This window comes from Scyliorhinus canicula, chromosome 23 (assembly GCF_902713615.1).
Source record: "Scyliorhinus canicula chromosome 23, sScyCan1.1, whole genome shotgun sequence".
NCBI lineage: Eukaryota > Metazoa > Chordata > Chondrichthyes > Carcharhiniformes > Scyliorhinidae > Scyliorhinus > Scyliorhinus canicula.
The window spans coordinates 26390936-26406119 of NC_052168.1; the positions used below are offsets into that span (position 1 = coordinate 26390936).

At 44.5% G+C, this 15184-nt stretch overlaps 1 protein-coding gene across 5 annotated transcripts in view; it reads right to left on the bottom strand.

The window, feature by feature from the left end:
* LOC119956378 (myosin-9-like) overlaps positions 1-15184 on the bottom strand; it is a 187089-nt gene that overhangs the window by 23251 nt on the left and 148654 nt on the right. For all 5 annotated transcript variants that reach the window (XM_038783544.1, XM_038783543.1, XM_038783546.1 and 2 more), the window contains 8 exons: positions 14639-14783; positions 13028-13234; positions 11272-11376; positions 10012-10164; positions 8272-8520; positions 6264-6476; positions 5016-5228; positions 4502-4663 (listed from right to left, as the gene is read on the bottom strand). In XM_038783544.1, the coding sequence (XP_038639472.1) occupies positions 4502-4663; positions 5016-5228; positions 6264-6476; positions 8272-8520; positions 10012-10164; positions 11272-11376; positions 13028-13234; positions 14639-14783 (1447 nt within the window). The remainder of the gene's footprint in view (positions 1-4501; positions 4664-5015; positions 5229-6263; positions 6477-8271; positions 8521-10011; positions 10165-11271; positions 11377-13027; positions 13235-14638; positions 14784-15184) is intronic.

Sequence of the window (15184 nt, forward strand, 5' to 3'; positions counted from 1 at the left end):
AGCAAGCGGGAGAATTCGGTAGTGCGAATCTACCAGGACTGGAGTGCGGAGGTGGCAAAGCGGCGGGCCAGGTTTAACCGGACGAAGGCGGTGCTGCATGCCAAGCAGGTCAATTTTGGAATGCTGCAGCCTGCGCGTCTGTGGGTAACATATAAGGACCGGCACTACTACTTCGAGTCCCCGGAGGAGGCGTGGGCCTTTGTACAGGCGGAGAAGCTGGACTCGAACTAGGGTCTGGGGGCTGCGGGGTCCTGTGTACTATGGTCTTTGCTGTTTTTGGGTTGCTGTTTTTGTAATTTTAACATGCGTTTTTCATGCTGGTTTTTGCTCTGTTTCCGGGTGGTTCTGTTGGGTATGGTTTTGTGTTATGTGGGGAATGTTGGGGGTTTGTTTTTTCTTCTGTACGGGGCTGGGAATTGGGGCGGAGCTGGAATTTGGGAGCTGCGTCAGAAAGGTGGGGTGGGGCATCGTGAAAGTGCGGGCTTTCCTCTGGTTTCCCGTGCTGCGGGGCAGGAGGGGTGGAGCTGGCGGTGGGGGCGTGGCCTCTATTGGTTTTTTTTCCACACTGAAACGGTGCCAAGGTGGTGTGGCAGGAGGGGGGATGGCCCCATGTCGGGAGGGGTTGTGTTTTGGCGGGAGTTGCCGGGGTCAGCAGAAGTCAGCTGACTCACGGAAGTACCATGGAGGGTGAGGCGCGGCTAGGAGGGGTCCTAGCCGGGGAGGGGGGGATAGAGTTGGAGGAGCTAGTCAGGGGGATTGGTCAAATGCAGTCAGGTAAGGCGCCGGATGGGTTCCCGGTGGAATTTTATAAAAAAGTATGCGGATCTGGTGGGCCCCCTGTTGGTGCGGGCCTTCAATGAGGCATGGGAAGGGGGGGGGGGCTTTGCCCCCGACGATGTCACGGGCGCTGATCTCTTTGATCCTGAAGCAGGATCAGGACCCCTTGCAGTGTGGATCATACAGGCCAATCTCGCTCCTCAATGTGGATGCTAAGTTGCTGGCGAAGATCCTGGCCACCAGGATTAGAGGACTGTGTGCCAGGGGTGATACACGAGGATCAGACAGGATTTGTCAAGGGAAGACAGCTTAACACGAATTTGCGGAGATTGTTAAATGTTATTATGATGCTGGCGGTGGAAGGGGAGGCGGAGATAGTGGTGGCGCTAGATGCAGAGAAGGCGTTTGATAGAGTTGAGTGGGGGTACCTGTGGGAGGTGCTGGAGAGGTTTGGATTTGGGGAGGGGTTCATCAAATGGGTGAGGTTGCTTTGAGGCCCCGATGGCGCGTGTAGTTAATAATGGAAGGAGATCAGAGTACTTCAGGCTCTACCGTGGGACCAGGCAGGGGTGCCCCCTGTCCCCCTTGCTTTTTGCACTGCCGTTAGAACCTCTGGCTTTGGCGCTGAGGGAGCCGGGGAGGTGGAGGGGCCTGGTGTGGGGTGGGGAAGAACATAGGGTATCGCTGTATGCGGACGACCTGCTGTTGTATGTGGCGGACCCAGAGGGGGGAATGCCGGGGGGGTGATGGAGCTGTTGGCTGAGTTTGGGAGCTTCTCGGGCTATAAGCTGAATCTGGGTAAGAGCGAGATGTTTGTAGTGCACCTGGGTGATCAGGAAGAGGGAATTGGTAGGCTCCCGTTTAAGAGGGCAGTGAAGAGTTTTAGGTACCTGGGGGTGCAGGTGGCCAGGAGTTGGGGGACTCTCCACAAGCTTAATTTTACCAGGCTTGTGGAGCAGATGGAGGAGGAATTCAAAAGGTGGGACATGGTGCCGCTATCGCTGGCAGGTAGAGTGCAGTCCGTCAAAATGACGGTACTCCCGAGGTTCTTGTTCCTTTTTCAGTGTTTGCCCATCTTTATCCCTAGGGCCTTTTGTAGGAGGGTGACTAGCAGCATCATGAGCTTTGTTTGGGCGCATGGGACCCCGAGGGTGAAGAGGGTCTTTTTGGAGCGGGGTAGAGATGGTTGGGGGTTGGCGCTACCCAATCTCTCGGGGTATTATTGGGCGGCCAATGTGTCGATGGTGCGCAAGTGGGGGGTGGAGGGGGAGGGGGCAGTATGGAAACAGTTGGAAATGGCGTCTTGTGGAGGTACAAGCCTGGGGGCCCTGGTAACGGCGTCGTTGCTACTCCCTCCTACGGGGTATACCACGAGCCCGGTGGTGGCGGCTACCCTCAAGATGTGGGGGCAGTGGAGGCGACATAGGGGGGGAAGTGGAGGGCTCGATGGAGGCTCCGCTAAGGGGGAACCATCGGTTCGTCCCGGGGAACATTGATGGGGGGTTCCAGGGTTGGCACAGAGCAGGCATCAGACAGCTGAGGGACCTGTTCATTGATGGGAGGTTTGCGAGCCTGGGGGAGTTGGAGGAGAAATTTGGGCTCCCTTCGGGGAACATGTTCAGGTATCTACAGGTAAAGGTGTTTGCTAGGCGGCAGGTGGAGGGATTCCCTTTGCTTCCCGCGAGGGAGGTGAGTGACAGGGTGCTTTCGGGGGTCTGGGTTGGGAAGATATCTGATATCTACAAGGTAATGCAGGAGGTGGAGGAGGCGTCAGTAGAGGAGCTAAAGGCTAAGTGGGAGGGGGAACTGGGGGAACAGATCGAAGATGGGACATGTGCTGATGCCCTGGAGAGGGTTAACTCTTCCTCATATGCGCGGCTTAGCCTCATCCAATTCAAGGTGCTGCACCGGGCCCATATGTCCCGGACTAGGATGAGTAGGTTCTTTGGGGGCGAAGACAGGTGTGTCAGGTGTTTGGAGAGTCCAGCGAACCATGCCCATATGTTCTGGGCATGCCCGGCACTGGAGGAGTTCTGGAAGGGGGTGACGAGGACGGTGTCGATAGGATCCAGGGTCAAGCCAGGCTGGGGACTCGTGATTTTTGGGGTTGGGGTGGAGCCGGGAGTACAGGAGGCGAAAGAGGCCGGTGTTCTGGCCTTTGCGTCCCTAGTTGCCCGACGGAGGATCTTGCTACAATGGAAGGATGCGAGACCCCCAAGCGTGGAGACCTGGATCAATGACATGGCGGGATTTATTAAGCTGGAGAAGGTCAAATTTGCCCTGAGAGGATCGGTACAAGGGTTCTTTAGGCGATGGCAACCTTTCCTCAACTTTCTGGCTCAGCGATAGGGTACTGGGTCAACAGCAGCAACCCGGGGGGGAGGGGCGCTGACTATGTTTATTTAATTTTAATTTACTTTTAAGTTGTCTGGTTGTTTACTGGGTTGGGGGGGGGGTGATTTATGCGTTGCTACGGTCTTGGGGGTGTTACATTTATTATGGTGTTTTATTGTTGCTTGTTATTGTTTGTTATATTTTCTGTAAAAAATTTCAATAAAAATTATTTTTATAAAAAAAAACAACTACCTCCAAACTTGCACTAAACAGCTTGAAAACAGCACTAATGTTTACTCTACTAACTCAGTTACTAGTGGTGTACCGCGAGGATCTGTTTTGGGGCCACTGCTGTTTGTAATTTTTATAAATGACCTGGAAGAGGGTGTAGAAAGATGGATTAGTAAATTTGCAGATGACACGAAGGTCGGTGGAGCTGTGGATAGTGCTGAAGGATGTTATAGGTTACAGAGGGACATAGATAAGCTGCAGAGCTGGGCTGAGAGGTGGCAGATGGAGTTTAATGCAGAAAAGTGTGAGGTGGTTCACTTTGGAAGGAGTAACAGGAATGCAGAGTACTGGGCTAATGGCAAGATTCTTGGTAGTGTAGATGTAGAGAGAGATCTCGGCATCCAGGTACATAAATCCCTGAAAGTTGCCACCCAGGTTAATAGGGCTGTTAAGAAGGCATATGGTGTGCTAGCCTTTATCAGTAGGGGGATTGAGTTTCGGAGCCACAAGGTCATGCTGCAGCTGTACAAAACTCTGGTGCGGCCGCACCTGGAGTACTGCATGCAGTTCTGGTCATCACATTATCGGAAGGATGTGGAAGCTTTGGAAAGGGTTCAGAGGAGATTTACTAGGATGTTGCCTGGTATGGAGGGAAGGTCTTACGAGGAAAGGCTCAGGGACTTGAGGTTGTTTTCGTTAGAGAGGAGAAGGCTGACAGGTGACTTAATAGAGACATACAAGATAGTCAGAGGGTTAGATAGGGTGGACAGTGAGAGTCTTTTTCCTCGGATGGTGATGACCAACACGAGGGGACATAGCTTTAAATTGAGGGGTGGTAGATATAGGACAGATGTCAGAGGCAGTTTCTTTACTCAGAGAGTAGTAGGGGTGTGGAACACCCTGCCTGCAACAGTAGTAGACTCGCCAAATTTAAGGGCATTTAAGTGGTCACTGGATAGACATATGGATGCAAATGGAATAGTGTAGGTCAGGTAGGCTTCAGATGGTTTCACGGGTCGGCGCAACATCGAGGGCCGAAGGGCCCGTACTGCGCTGTAATGTTCTACATACACCACGGAGGAGAAATGGGGAGCTTCATTCATAAAGTCACAAAACGGACAGCGATGTGGTCCTATCCGTGTTAACTGCTGTAGCTCACCTGTAGTTTGCGAAGCTGCTTGATGGCTTCCTCACGACCTTTGTTTGATGCTTCGATTTGTCCCTCCAAATCCTTCAAATCCATCTCCAGCTTCTTCTTGGAAGTAATAGCCATGGAACGTTGCTTCCGCTCATCTTCCAGCTCACTCTCCATCTCGCGCACCTGGATCATGCAAATTAGTAGCAGATAAAATAATTACTGTTTAGGGGAAAAAACAGAGCAAAACTGATTTTAAAAAAGGCCAGAGTAAATAAAAGCGATCTAGTCCTCCACTGAACATTTGACAGAAGGATCAGAGTACGGCCATTAGACCCAACAAGCTAATTTCTGATTGAAGCCATGATAATTGAACCAGAGTGGGAAAAAATCAGAGTGGATCAGCTTAATCAATTCTCCAAATAATCTATTTTAATTAGGCCAATAGAAAGTCTGTTCTTGTCCCCAATGGAAGCCATTTTTCCCAGAACTTAAATTCATGATACCCACCTCTGTATACTTTCAAGGACATACTTGCCTGCTTAATTAGCTGTCTTCTCTTTTCCTCGCTCTGCTCATCCTTACTCAGCAGGTCCCTGTCAAACTGAGCTTTCATGGCTTGCAGATTTACTTCCAGACGTAACTTGGCATCTTCAGTGGCCTGGAGTTCATCCTCCAGTTCTTCCAGCTGAGTCTTCATCTCTTCCACTTGCTGTTCCAGAGTACGTTTTGACTTTTCCAGCTCATGTACCTGCACAGAAATAAGTGGAATAATGTAAAGCGTAGTCGATTCACAACAGCAGCGTGTTTCATGCTCAGTGACAAAAGGTCAGATATCAATAAAACAGCTCCCATTCAACAAACTTAGGAACGCACAGGCATGGTCATTTAGGTGATCCATATTCCATGGAGGGAGAAAGAAAAAAAAATAGCAGCTTTTTTCTACAGTAATCTAACAAGTATCATATTAACACAAAAAAAATGCATTTCATATTAAGATACTAAGTGGTGTGTGAGTATTATATGTTTAAAATGCTTTCAAGAGCTCCCTCAATGGCCAGGTGAATGAAAGTGGTACTAACCTGTAAAGATCAGTCCTCTGGATTGATTTGTGATTTTCACTGAGCTATTGGACTCCAGTATCATCAACAGTTGGCCTCTGTACTAAGACGAGGAAGCCAGAGTATTAATCATGGCCACTGTCCAGTGATCTCAAATAGAGAATGCATGTAGGATGGGCATTATGTGAGATGGAGATCGGTGGCAGTGGTAATGTCACTGGGCTAGTAATCCAGAAACCCAGGCTAATGCTCAAGGGACAAAGATTCAAATCCCACCCACGGCAGCTGGTGGAATTTTAATTTATATGAAAAAATCTGGGATTGAAAGCTAGTCTCAACAATGGTGACTACGACACTATCATCAACTGTTGTGAAAACCTACCAGGTTCATTAATGCCCTTCAGGGAAAGAAAACCGCTGTCCTTACCCAATCTGGGCAGCATGTGACTCTAGACCCACAGCAACGCAGTTGACACTTAACTGCCCTCTGCAATGGCCTAGTAATCCACTCAGTTCAAAGGAAAATAGGGATGGACAACAAATGCTGGCCTTGCCAGCGACGCAGCATCCAACAAAAGAATACATTTTAAAAAGTCAGACTTTGTTGTGAAACCACTGATGTTTGAAGGATTACTTAAATTAACTATTGGAGTGCTGGGGATCAGTATTGGAGAAGGGGAGAAAGGGACGGTTCCCTAGCCCTGCTGCAGGGTGCATCTACTTACACTCTTTCCTACATCATCCTTGGAGCTAACAAGGTCTTCCATCTCTGTGCGCAGCAGCTTGCTCATTTTCTCCATTTCTTCTTTCTGTTCCATAGCTGTTTCCAGGGCACGGGTCAGCGACAGGGTCTTGGTTTCTTTCTCGCGGGCCTCAGCCTGTGCCCGATCCCGTTCCTCGGAGTACTTTAAGGAGATGTTCTTTTCTTCAGCCAGCATCTGAAACAGTAAAATGTGACCCAATTAACAGGATTGCACTAAAACGATTTTTATTAAAATAAAGGATAAGTGCAGAGCCCAGACTATTCATGCAACACCTCTGAGAATATTATTGGACTAACCCAAATATGAATAAGTTTCAAGGTTAAGCAAGATAAAAGTTACGATTGGCTCCGAATTAGTGAGTTATATTTAAATATTTTGGTACATCTTGATGGATAACCACATCCACAGCAAAAATAATTTACTGACTTCTTTCTGGCACCAGAAATAATCAATTCCAACAGGAAAGCTTCTGCTATTTGGTAGGTTTGTCCACTCCCCATGTATAAATTACATGGATAACCTATTCCTGGGACAGCGTTACTGCTTGCATAAATAACATTTAAGAATTTTAGTTCCTATTTTGCAACTTTAATGAACTTCCGAGTTTAAAACCAGAAGCCTTGAAAGTTATAGGAAAATTTCAGGACAAATCTTATTGCAATCTTCTCTCACACTAAGAATCTGGATGTGGAGTCGGTCTCTTTTGGTGTCTCAGAATTTTCATTTTTTATAAAATATTTTTATTCTCCTCCTTGTTCACATTAACAACAATAAATAAACAACAACAAATACAATGCCAATCCCCTCGGCAACAATCCTCTTATCCGACCGACCCTCAAACAGCTCCCAACATTTCAAATATAAACCAATTAAAAATAGTCATTAATTTATACATTCCAAACGCCCCCCCAACACCCCTCCTAATGCTCAATGTCATCCAATTCATGTCCAATTCATGAAAATGCATGATGAATAAGGCCCATGAGTTGTAGATATCTTCCATCCTCCCTCTCAACTCGAACTTTACTTTCTCGAGCATTAAGAACTCCAGCAGGGGGCAGCACAGTGGCACTGTGGTTAGCACTGCTGCCTCACGGCACACACTCCTGGCTCTGGATCACTATCCGTGTGGAGTTTGCACATTCTCCCAGTGTTTGCGTGGATTTCACCCCACTTCCCAAAGATGTGCAGGGTAGGTGGATTGGCCACGCTAAATTGCCCCTTAATTGGAAAAAATGAATTGGGTCCTCTAAATTTACGTACAAAAAGAACTCCAGCAGGTCCCCCCACCACGCCGATGCACAGGGCAGAGAAGCCGACCTCCACCCCAATAGAATCTGCCTTCGGGCAATCAGTGAGGCAAAGGCTACAACACCTGCCCCCAGCACCCGTCTCCAAACCCGGCCGATCCGACACCCCGAATATACCCTAAAGACCTCCCTCCAATTCCTCTCCAGTTTTGGGCAGGACCAAAAAATCTGAATGTGATTTAGAGCCCCCCACAGGGTTCACAAATGTCCTCCACTCCCTCAAAAAAATGGCACATCCTCGCCCTTGATTTGCGCCCTGTACACCAACTGTATCAGCCACAATCTCACGCATGAAGTTGACACATTCACCCTCCGTAGCATCTCACACCACAACCCCTCCTCCATGTCCTTCCCCAACTCTTCCTCCCACTTTGCCTTAATCCCATCCATTGATACCTTCTCTTCTCCCAGAATAACCCCATAAATCGCCGATCCCACCCATTTCTCCAATCCCCCGCCGTCAATATCTCATCCAACAGTGTGGTGCAATCGGAAAGCTCTGTACCTCCTTCCTGGCACAAAATTTTCATTATTGTTAAATTTTATATCTTCCATTTTTGCAAAGGTACTCATGGTTATGTCCTTTGAGAATAGATAATCAATGAACGCCTTAAAAGCCAACTTATAAAACTTTGGATCAATCGGTCTTTCTCTCTCACCTGGTCAAATTTCTTTTGTTTCTTCTCAAGATTGGAAACAATCTGCCGTTGGTGGTCCAGACTCACAACCAGATCATCCAGCTCCTGCTGCAGACGGTTCTTGGTCTTCTCTAGCTTGTCATAGGCTGCCGTTTTCTCTTCGTGACGCTGTGTCAAGACTTCCATGTCTTTCTGCAGCTTCTTCTTACTTTCCTCGGCAAACTCCAGAGATACATTTCCATCCTCCTGGCGCTTTCTGAATTCAGCCAACTGAAATATTAACCAACAGTGATTAGAAAGTAAACTTCAATATACGCTACCTGTGTGTTTAGATTATTTCAGCTGCAAGATCAATTTAACAATTTGCATTAGTGCATGGTAGGAAACTGTTTCACTAATGTATACAGTATGCCACTTAAAATTGGACTGGGTGACCAAAAGATGGGAGAGAAACAATCTTAAAGCAGAACGAATTGTAGAATTATCAATTATTACATAGCACTGATTGATTGTAATTTTGCAGTGAGTAGGAGGGAATACTAAATGGATTTTCAATGCTGGTGTGGTACTAGGTATGTAAGTTGTACATCCCAAAAGATCAAAGATGGGATTCACAATAAGACACTGACAACCAACTTAAGATGGTCAGTCGGGCTCACAGTATGGTGCATTTGCATGTACTGGAAGCTACATATGTTAACACACAGGGCCCTGTTCTTTGTAGACAGAAAGAACATGTACACACATTGCACCTGTTTCAGCAAAACAAACTAAGTGACAGCCATTGGTTGACTCATTCCTCAGGGCCCAGAGCAATGCCTTGAGCAAACCGGGTCAAGCTGCCCAGGTTAAATTTTATAATGTTTGGCAGTTATCTGCCAGTCACCATCAACTGGCGCATTCTCCATGACAATGCCTCTACCAATTAACATTCTCTTCTCATTGGGTATAAATTGTTGTTTTTCCCCATATACTGTATTCTTGCAAAATGTCTTAATGAACACAAGAAAGTTTTGATATGTCTCTTTTCAGCAATGCATGGATTTTGGTAACTATACTTGCTGTAATCTTAAAAACATTTAGTATCCTGCAAAACATCATTTTTATCACATTGATTAAACATTTTCCAATTTAATTTTAGCTATGCACTATAGTATTGTCACTATCAAAAGAGAGGTACACAACTGCACTGACAAGATCTAGTGTTTGAGCAGTCTAGTGAAATATATGCATCGGATTGTAGTCTATTTAGGCCAATTGCCTACTCCACATTGGGGTCTTGGATGGAGTAACAATTACACAATTTGTAGCATCACATTAATTGGAGTGTAGGACTGTTAAAGTAATCGCATTTGTAATGATAGATGAAATTTGATGCCTCTAAGAGAATGCATTATAATGATGTGCCACAATGATCCCAGCCTTGATAACCATGAGGCTGCTAATATTCACGGGGAATAGATGCTTGGAGAGGACCGAAGCCTATGCATAAGTAAAATAGCACAGAAGTGTAGAAGTGTTTGGAGATGGGCGGCATGGTGGCACAGTGTTTAGCAATGCTGCCTCACGGCACCGAGGACCCGGTGCCTATCCTGGCCCCCTGTCCGTGTGGGGCTTGCACATTCTCTCCGTGTCTGAGTGGGTCTCACCACTACAACCCAAAGATGTGCAGTAGGTGGATTGGGTATGCTAAATTGTCCCTTAATTGGGAAAAAAAAAAAGAATTGGGTACTTTAAATTTATAGTTTGGAGATATTATACCTGAGCCTGGATGTTGGAAATCTGTTTCTCCAAGTTCTTTTTTCCTTCCTCCTCCTCTTCCAACTGCTCAATGAGGCGACTGTTCTCATCTTCCATATGTCTCAGCTTGGTACTGAAACCCAACTTCTGTCGAGTCTCTTCTTGAAGCAGCTCCTGCACAGGGCATGAGACAATAGCAACACATCATGGGTGAATGGGGAAAAACAAAACAAGGATGTGGATTAGTAAGTCATACTACAGAAAATACACATTCCAAGGTAAGCCATTGCCTACATGGAATCCATAAGACACCCAGGTATCACTTCTAAACCACCATTAGATTTCATTTCCACAGGGTTTTATTTTATTTATCCATTACTTTATCAGCGTTACAAAGCCAGAGCTCAGAATGTGGACAGGGGCGAACCAGCTCTTTGCCTGCTCCAAAAGCCAATTCAAATTGAATCCAATTCATGGTCTCCACAAGAGAGACATACCAGATCCAGGTATTACGCCTGACCATGCGCTCATCTTAGCCAAAAGGCCAAGAAGCAATCCACAGGGTTTTCTGTCATTTAGTCACAAAATTTGAAATCAGGCTATCCATTAAGTTAAATTCAGTAGTTTACCACAAAGGTTTCTATACAGCTTCTCCTTAAACCAAATGGGTCTATATTCCCACCCAATTCTGCACCATTCCAATCGTGACTTCTAGTCAAACGACCGTTTTACCCGTTATAAATAGCATGCATCCTTTCTTCTCCCCCAAATGACCCCCAGGCTCAGTTCCTGGTTCAATTTACATGGATCTAAATTTCTTAGTGAAGTTGGCCAGCTGAGGAGAAATCTGTCCTACCTTTATTACACTCCCTACAATCTTTGTCCCCCAGCTGCGGCTATCTTTATAATACAATATTTAGAAAATAATTAGAGCTGCACTTCTAGTATTATCCATTTTCCATACAGATCCGCTTTTTGACATTAGACTTCAAATTAGTTTTTAAGAATGGTTTAAATACCAGACAGAAGTTTATGCTTTGGTTAGTCATTAGCATTCTGGTAGCTTTGAATTGAATTCTCGATGACTTGTGATTTTCAGGTTGTCTCAACAAGAAACAAATGAAAGAATATCTATAAACAATATACTATCCAATTTATCATGGATTATAGGTCTATTTAGGTAGTGGAGCTCTTATTTAAAAAAAAAACACCTCTTTACTCGGTTTGTAGAATAAAGGGCCTTTCACCAAATCATTTAGACCATTTCTTCCTCTCACATACCTGTGTGTCCTGTAGCTGGGATTCTAGGGTGCTGTGGTCCTTAGCAAGTTTAATGGTCTTGCTTTCTGCTTGATTCATGAGGCCATTAACGTTGTCAAATTCACTCTGAACAGAAAGCAAATATTTCAGTAACCATAAGCTAGGTCGTCCATTTGACAGCAAGTTAGAGCTATGAACAAATAATAAATCTCAATCATGGAACAAGGACACCTAGACCGTTCTTTAGATTCCACACCGATGGGTGGTTTGGTTGCTCCTAGATTTTTATGTCCCCCAAACTCAAAACAAAAAAAACATTGGGTAAGGTAACTCAACATAGAGGCAACTGAGGCAGAAAGCAGCATCTGTCACCTAGTTGTGAAGCACATTCAATAGCAACTTGGATCAGTTTTTTGAAACTTTGACTTTGAAGACAAGCAAGCTGAATGACACCATTTCAAAACCAACTGACAACTTGCATCTTTAGAGACCTTTTTCGACAGCATTTCTGGATGACTCATTGGGTACGTACATCACATAGAGTGAACCCAGGGAGCCCCATGGATCCCATGACCTATCGATTATGGATCACAAGCTTGGCCATGTTAAAAGGTCTGAGCACTCAGCTACTCAACTATCTTCTACCGTGGGCAGCACAGTAGCATTGTGGATAGCACAACCGCTTCACAGCTCCAGGGTCCCAGGTTCGATTCCGGCTTGGGTCACTGTCTGTGCGGAGTCTGCACATCCTCCCAGTGTGTGCGTGGGTTTCCTCCGGGTGCTCCGGTTTCCTCCCACAGTCCAAAGATGTGCAGGTTAGGTGGATTGGCCCTGGATAAATTGCCCTTAGTGTCCAAAATTGCCCTTAGTGTTGGGTGGGGTTACTGGGTTATGGGACTAGGGTGGCGGTGTTGACTTTGGGTAGGGTGCTCTTTCCAAGAGCCGGTGCAGACTCGATGGGCTGAATGGCCTCCTTCTGCACTGTAAATTCTATGAGAAATCCTGAGTGCAGAAAATCAGTCAAAACTGTCGCCCACTCACTGCTATCTCAACTGTCCCTCCAATCTGAAACTACCTACCAACAGAGTCATTGTCTGGGTTCATACAGCAGTAGGCACTCAGGCAAGCTAGAATAAGTTTACTGAAAGGGAGCTTCCTTGGCTGCCTCACATAACCCTGGCCTCGAGTCCATCAAAAATCTAACTCAACCTTCAATTAATTCGATGACTCAGCCTTTACTGCTTTCTGGGGGAAGGACAATTCCACAGGCTAACAACATACTAAGTACCCTACACCATTTCAATGGACTGCTTCAAAAAAATCTGATAAAGCAGATCAAAACCACACAACTGCAGTCAACACACTGATCCATGGAACTGTCAATTCCTGCTAGTCTATAAATTGTGTTCTGATCTCATCCATGCATGAACCAGAAAACCTGGAGCTACATACAAAAAAAGCTGGCACACTATCTCACACTGCTTTTCTTAACCAACTCTGAAGTGGTGTTGGCAGATTCTGGGTCTAGTTTACGGGATGGTGCATATGTAGAGATAGAAAATATTGGGGATTTTCAAATATTGATTATACATACACTTGGATGGTATTCCAATGTATAGATACATAAATTAATATATAAAATGTATATCAGAAATTAAACTACACAACAGTTTTATTCTACTATTGGTCCTCTCACCCAAACCAAATGGTTAATTATATTTCCAGGATATATTGATCTAATTTCACCAAGGTAGCAACAGCTAGCTTGTGCATTTACCTGAAGCTTGCTGACTTTCTCAATGAGCTCAGCTCGGGCCCGATCTCCATCTGTGTTTTTAACCTGCAGCTCCTGCAATTGGGACTCCACCTTCTTCCGCTTGTGCTCAGATTCAGCCTTACCCTGCATCAGACGTTTTACCTCGGCGCTAATCTCGTTGCGTTCATTCTCCAGGGCTTGCTTGGTCTTCTCCACTCCAACTTTGAACTGCAGAGAGAACAAGTTTAGTCAGTTTAGGTTCGTCAGAACTTAAGATCGCAGCAAGGTCCAAAGTTACAACACCCATTTCCTCTTATGTGCAGACAAATATTAATAGGGTCAGCCTTTAGATTTTCAACAATGTGATATATATATATATATCTATCGACTATTATCACTCACATTACCTACCTACATCATAGCAAGTTAAATCCTTCATCATCTATTTTTCATCTATCAGGCTGCAGTTCTTGTCGCTATTCTATGAAGAGCATAATTGAAGCATCAGAGAAGGTGCAAAAGCTATTTACAAGGAAGGTATCAGAACTAAGACTGAATAGCTTGAAGCATTTACTGGAGACTTGTTAAAGGTCTTTAAAACTTATGAAATCGGTAGACGTGTAGACATTACTCCCACTTGCGGAAGAATGCAATACAAAATAGTTACTAATTAAACCAATAAAAGTAGAAATTTCCTAGCTTGCTACAAGAGGGAGTGGTTCAGGCAAACAGCTAAGATGCATTCAAAAAGAAAAGGGAACAAAAAGATGTGCTGGAAGACTTGAGATGATGAATGGAATGGGAGGGTCCCCGTTTTTATAATTCTTATTCCACATAATTCTATTACTGAGATCTGCAAAAAGGGAAGGACCTTTACAAACCTATGTGAATAAGTCTTCAGTGTCAATATTTCTATCACCAGTGCGGTCTACAAGACTTTAATTGTTTTAACTGTTCAGTAACTATGGAGGGTTTAAAAAAAAACTAACAGCTATTAATAGCCTGCAGAATTATTGAACTTCAGAATTATAAGTGTTTTTCAAACATCCCCATCTATTCACAATATCAAAATTGCCCCGAATATACTGTCTACTCCCAGTAGCGAACGACGTGTGATAAATAACCAGAAAGTAATTCCCTTAGATTTTTACTATCAGGTAATTAGTAGAATTAAAAACTAAACTGCAAATCGTTAGTCAAATACAACTTATTAACAAATAATATGTTATTTTGTACAAACCAAAATATATGCATTTTATTCTAATTTCAGAATAGGATAGTAATTTTAGATGCTTAATTTACCAGAATAATTTTCAGTATTGTGGTCAGTGTGGACTTTGGCAAGAATAACATTATACAAACAGAACAGTTCATATTTATTAATCATTCTTAATCATTTGTGTTGTTACTCCCTTACTGAGTCTCCCAACTCTTCACAAGGTTGTAACAGTATAAAGGTGTCTTAAATCGACTACACAATTGGTAGCTGGCAATGTCCCACTGGATATTCCTGATCAGAATAATGGTGTGCCATTAATGCTCGTTTGCCCCATATTGCACAAGAACAATAATATATTACATTTCCTACTCCTCGAAACTCCATTTCCTTCACCGACAAATAAACCAACATACCCGCTTTGTTTGTTCTAGTTGCTCAGTGAGATCTTCCACAATCTGGGAATGTTTTTGTCTCATTTCCTGGATCTGCAGTTCATGAGTTTTTCCCTCATCTTCCAGGACTCTCTTCATCTGGTTCACCTCTTGCTCACGCTTTGCTCTTTAATGATTATAATAGAGGAAGGAGAGAGCAGATAGAAAGAAAGGTCAAGTGCCGCACATAATGAAAATTAAATTCAGACGAGTTGTTTTGCATAGAATTGTTTTGGCGCAGGAGGCCGCCATTTGGTCCATCGTGCCAGGATAACTACAATGTTAAAGAGATAGTATTGCAGTCTAGTACACTAGCTACCTCAAATGAATAAGAGTCTTACTTAGAATTTTTTTTCAGAAGTGACTAAAGTAGTGGACATAAGAATGTCTTTGGATGTTATTTATATGGACTGCCATTGGCATTTGATAAAGCCGCTCAAAAGAGACTGCAAGTTGTTGTGAAGCCCATTGAAGTGAAGACAAATAATTGATCGGATTAGGAAACTGACGCAAGTAGAAGGAAATGAA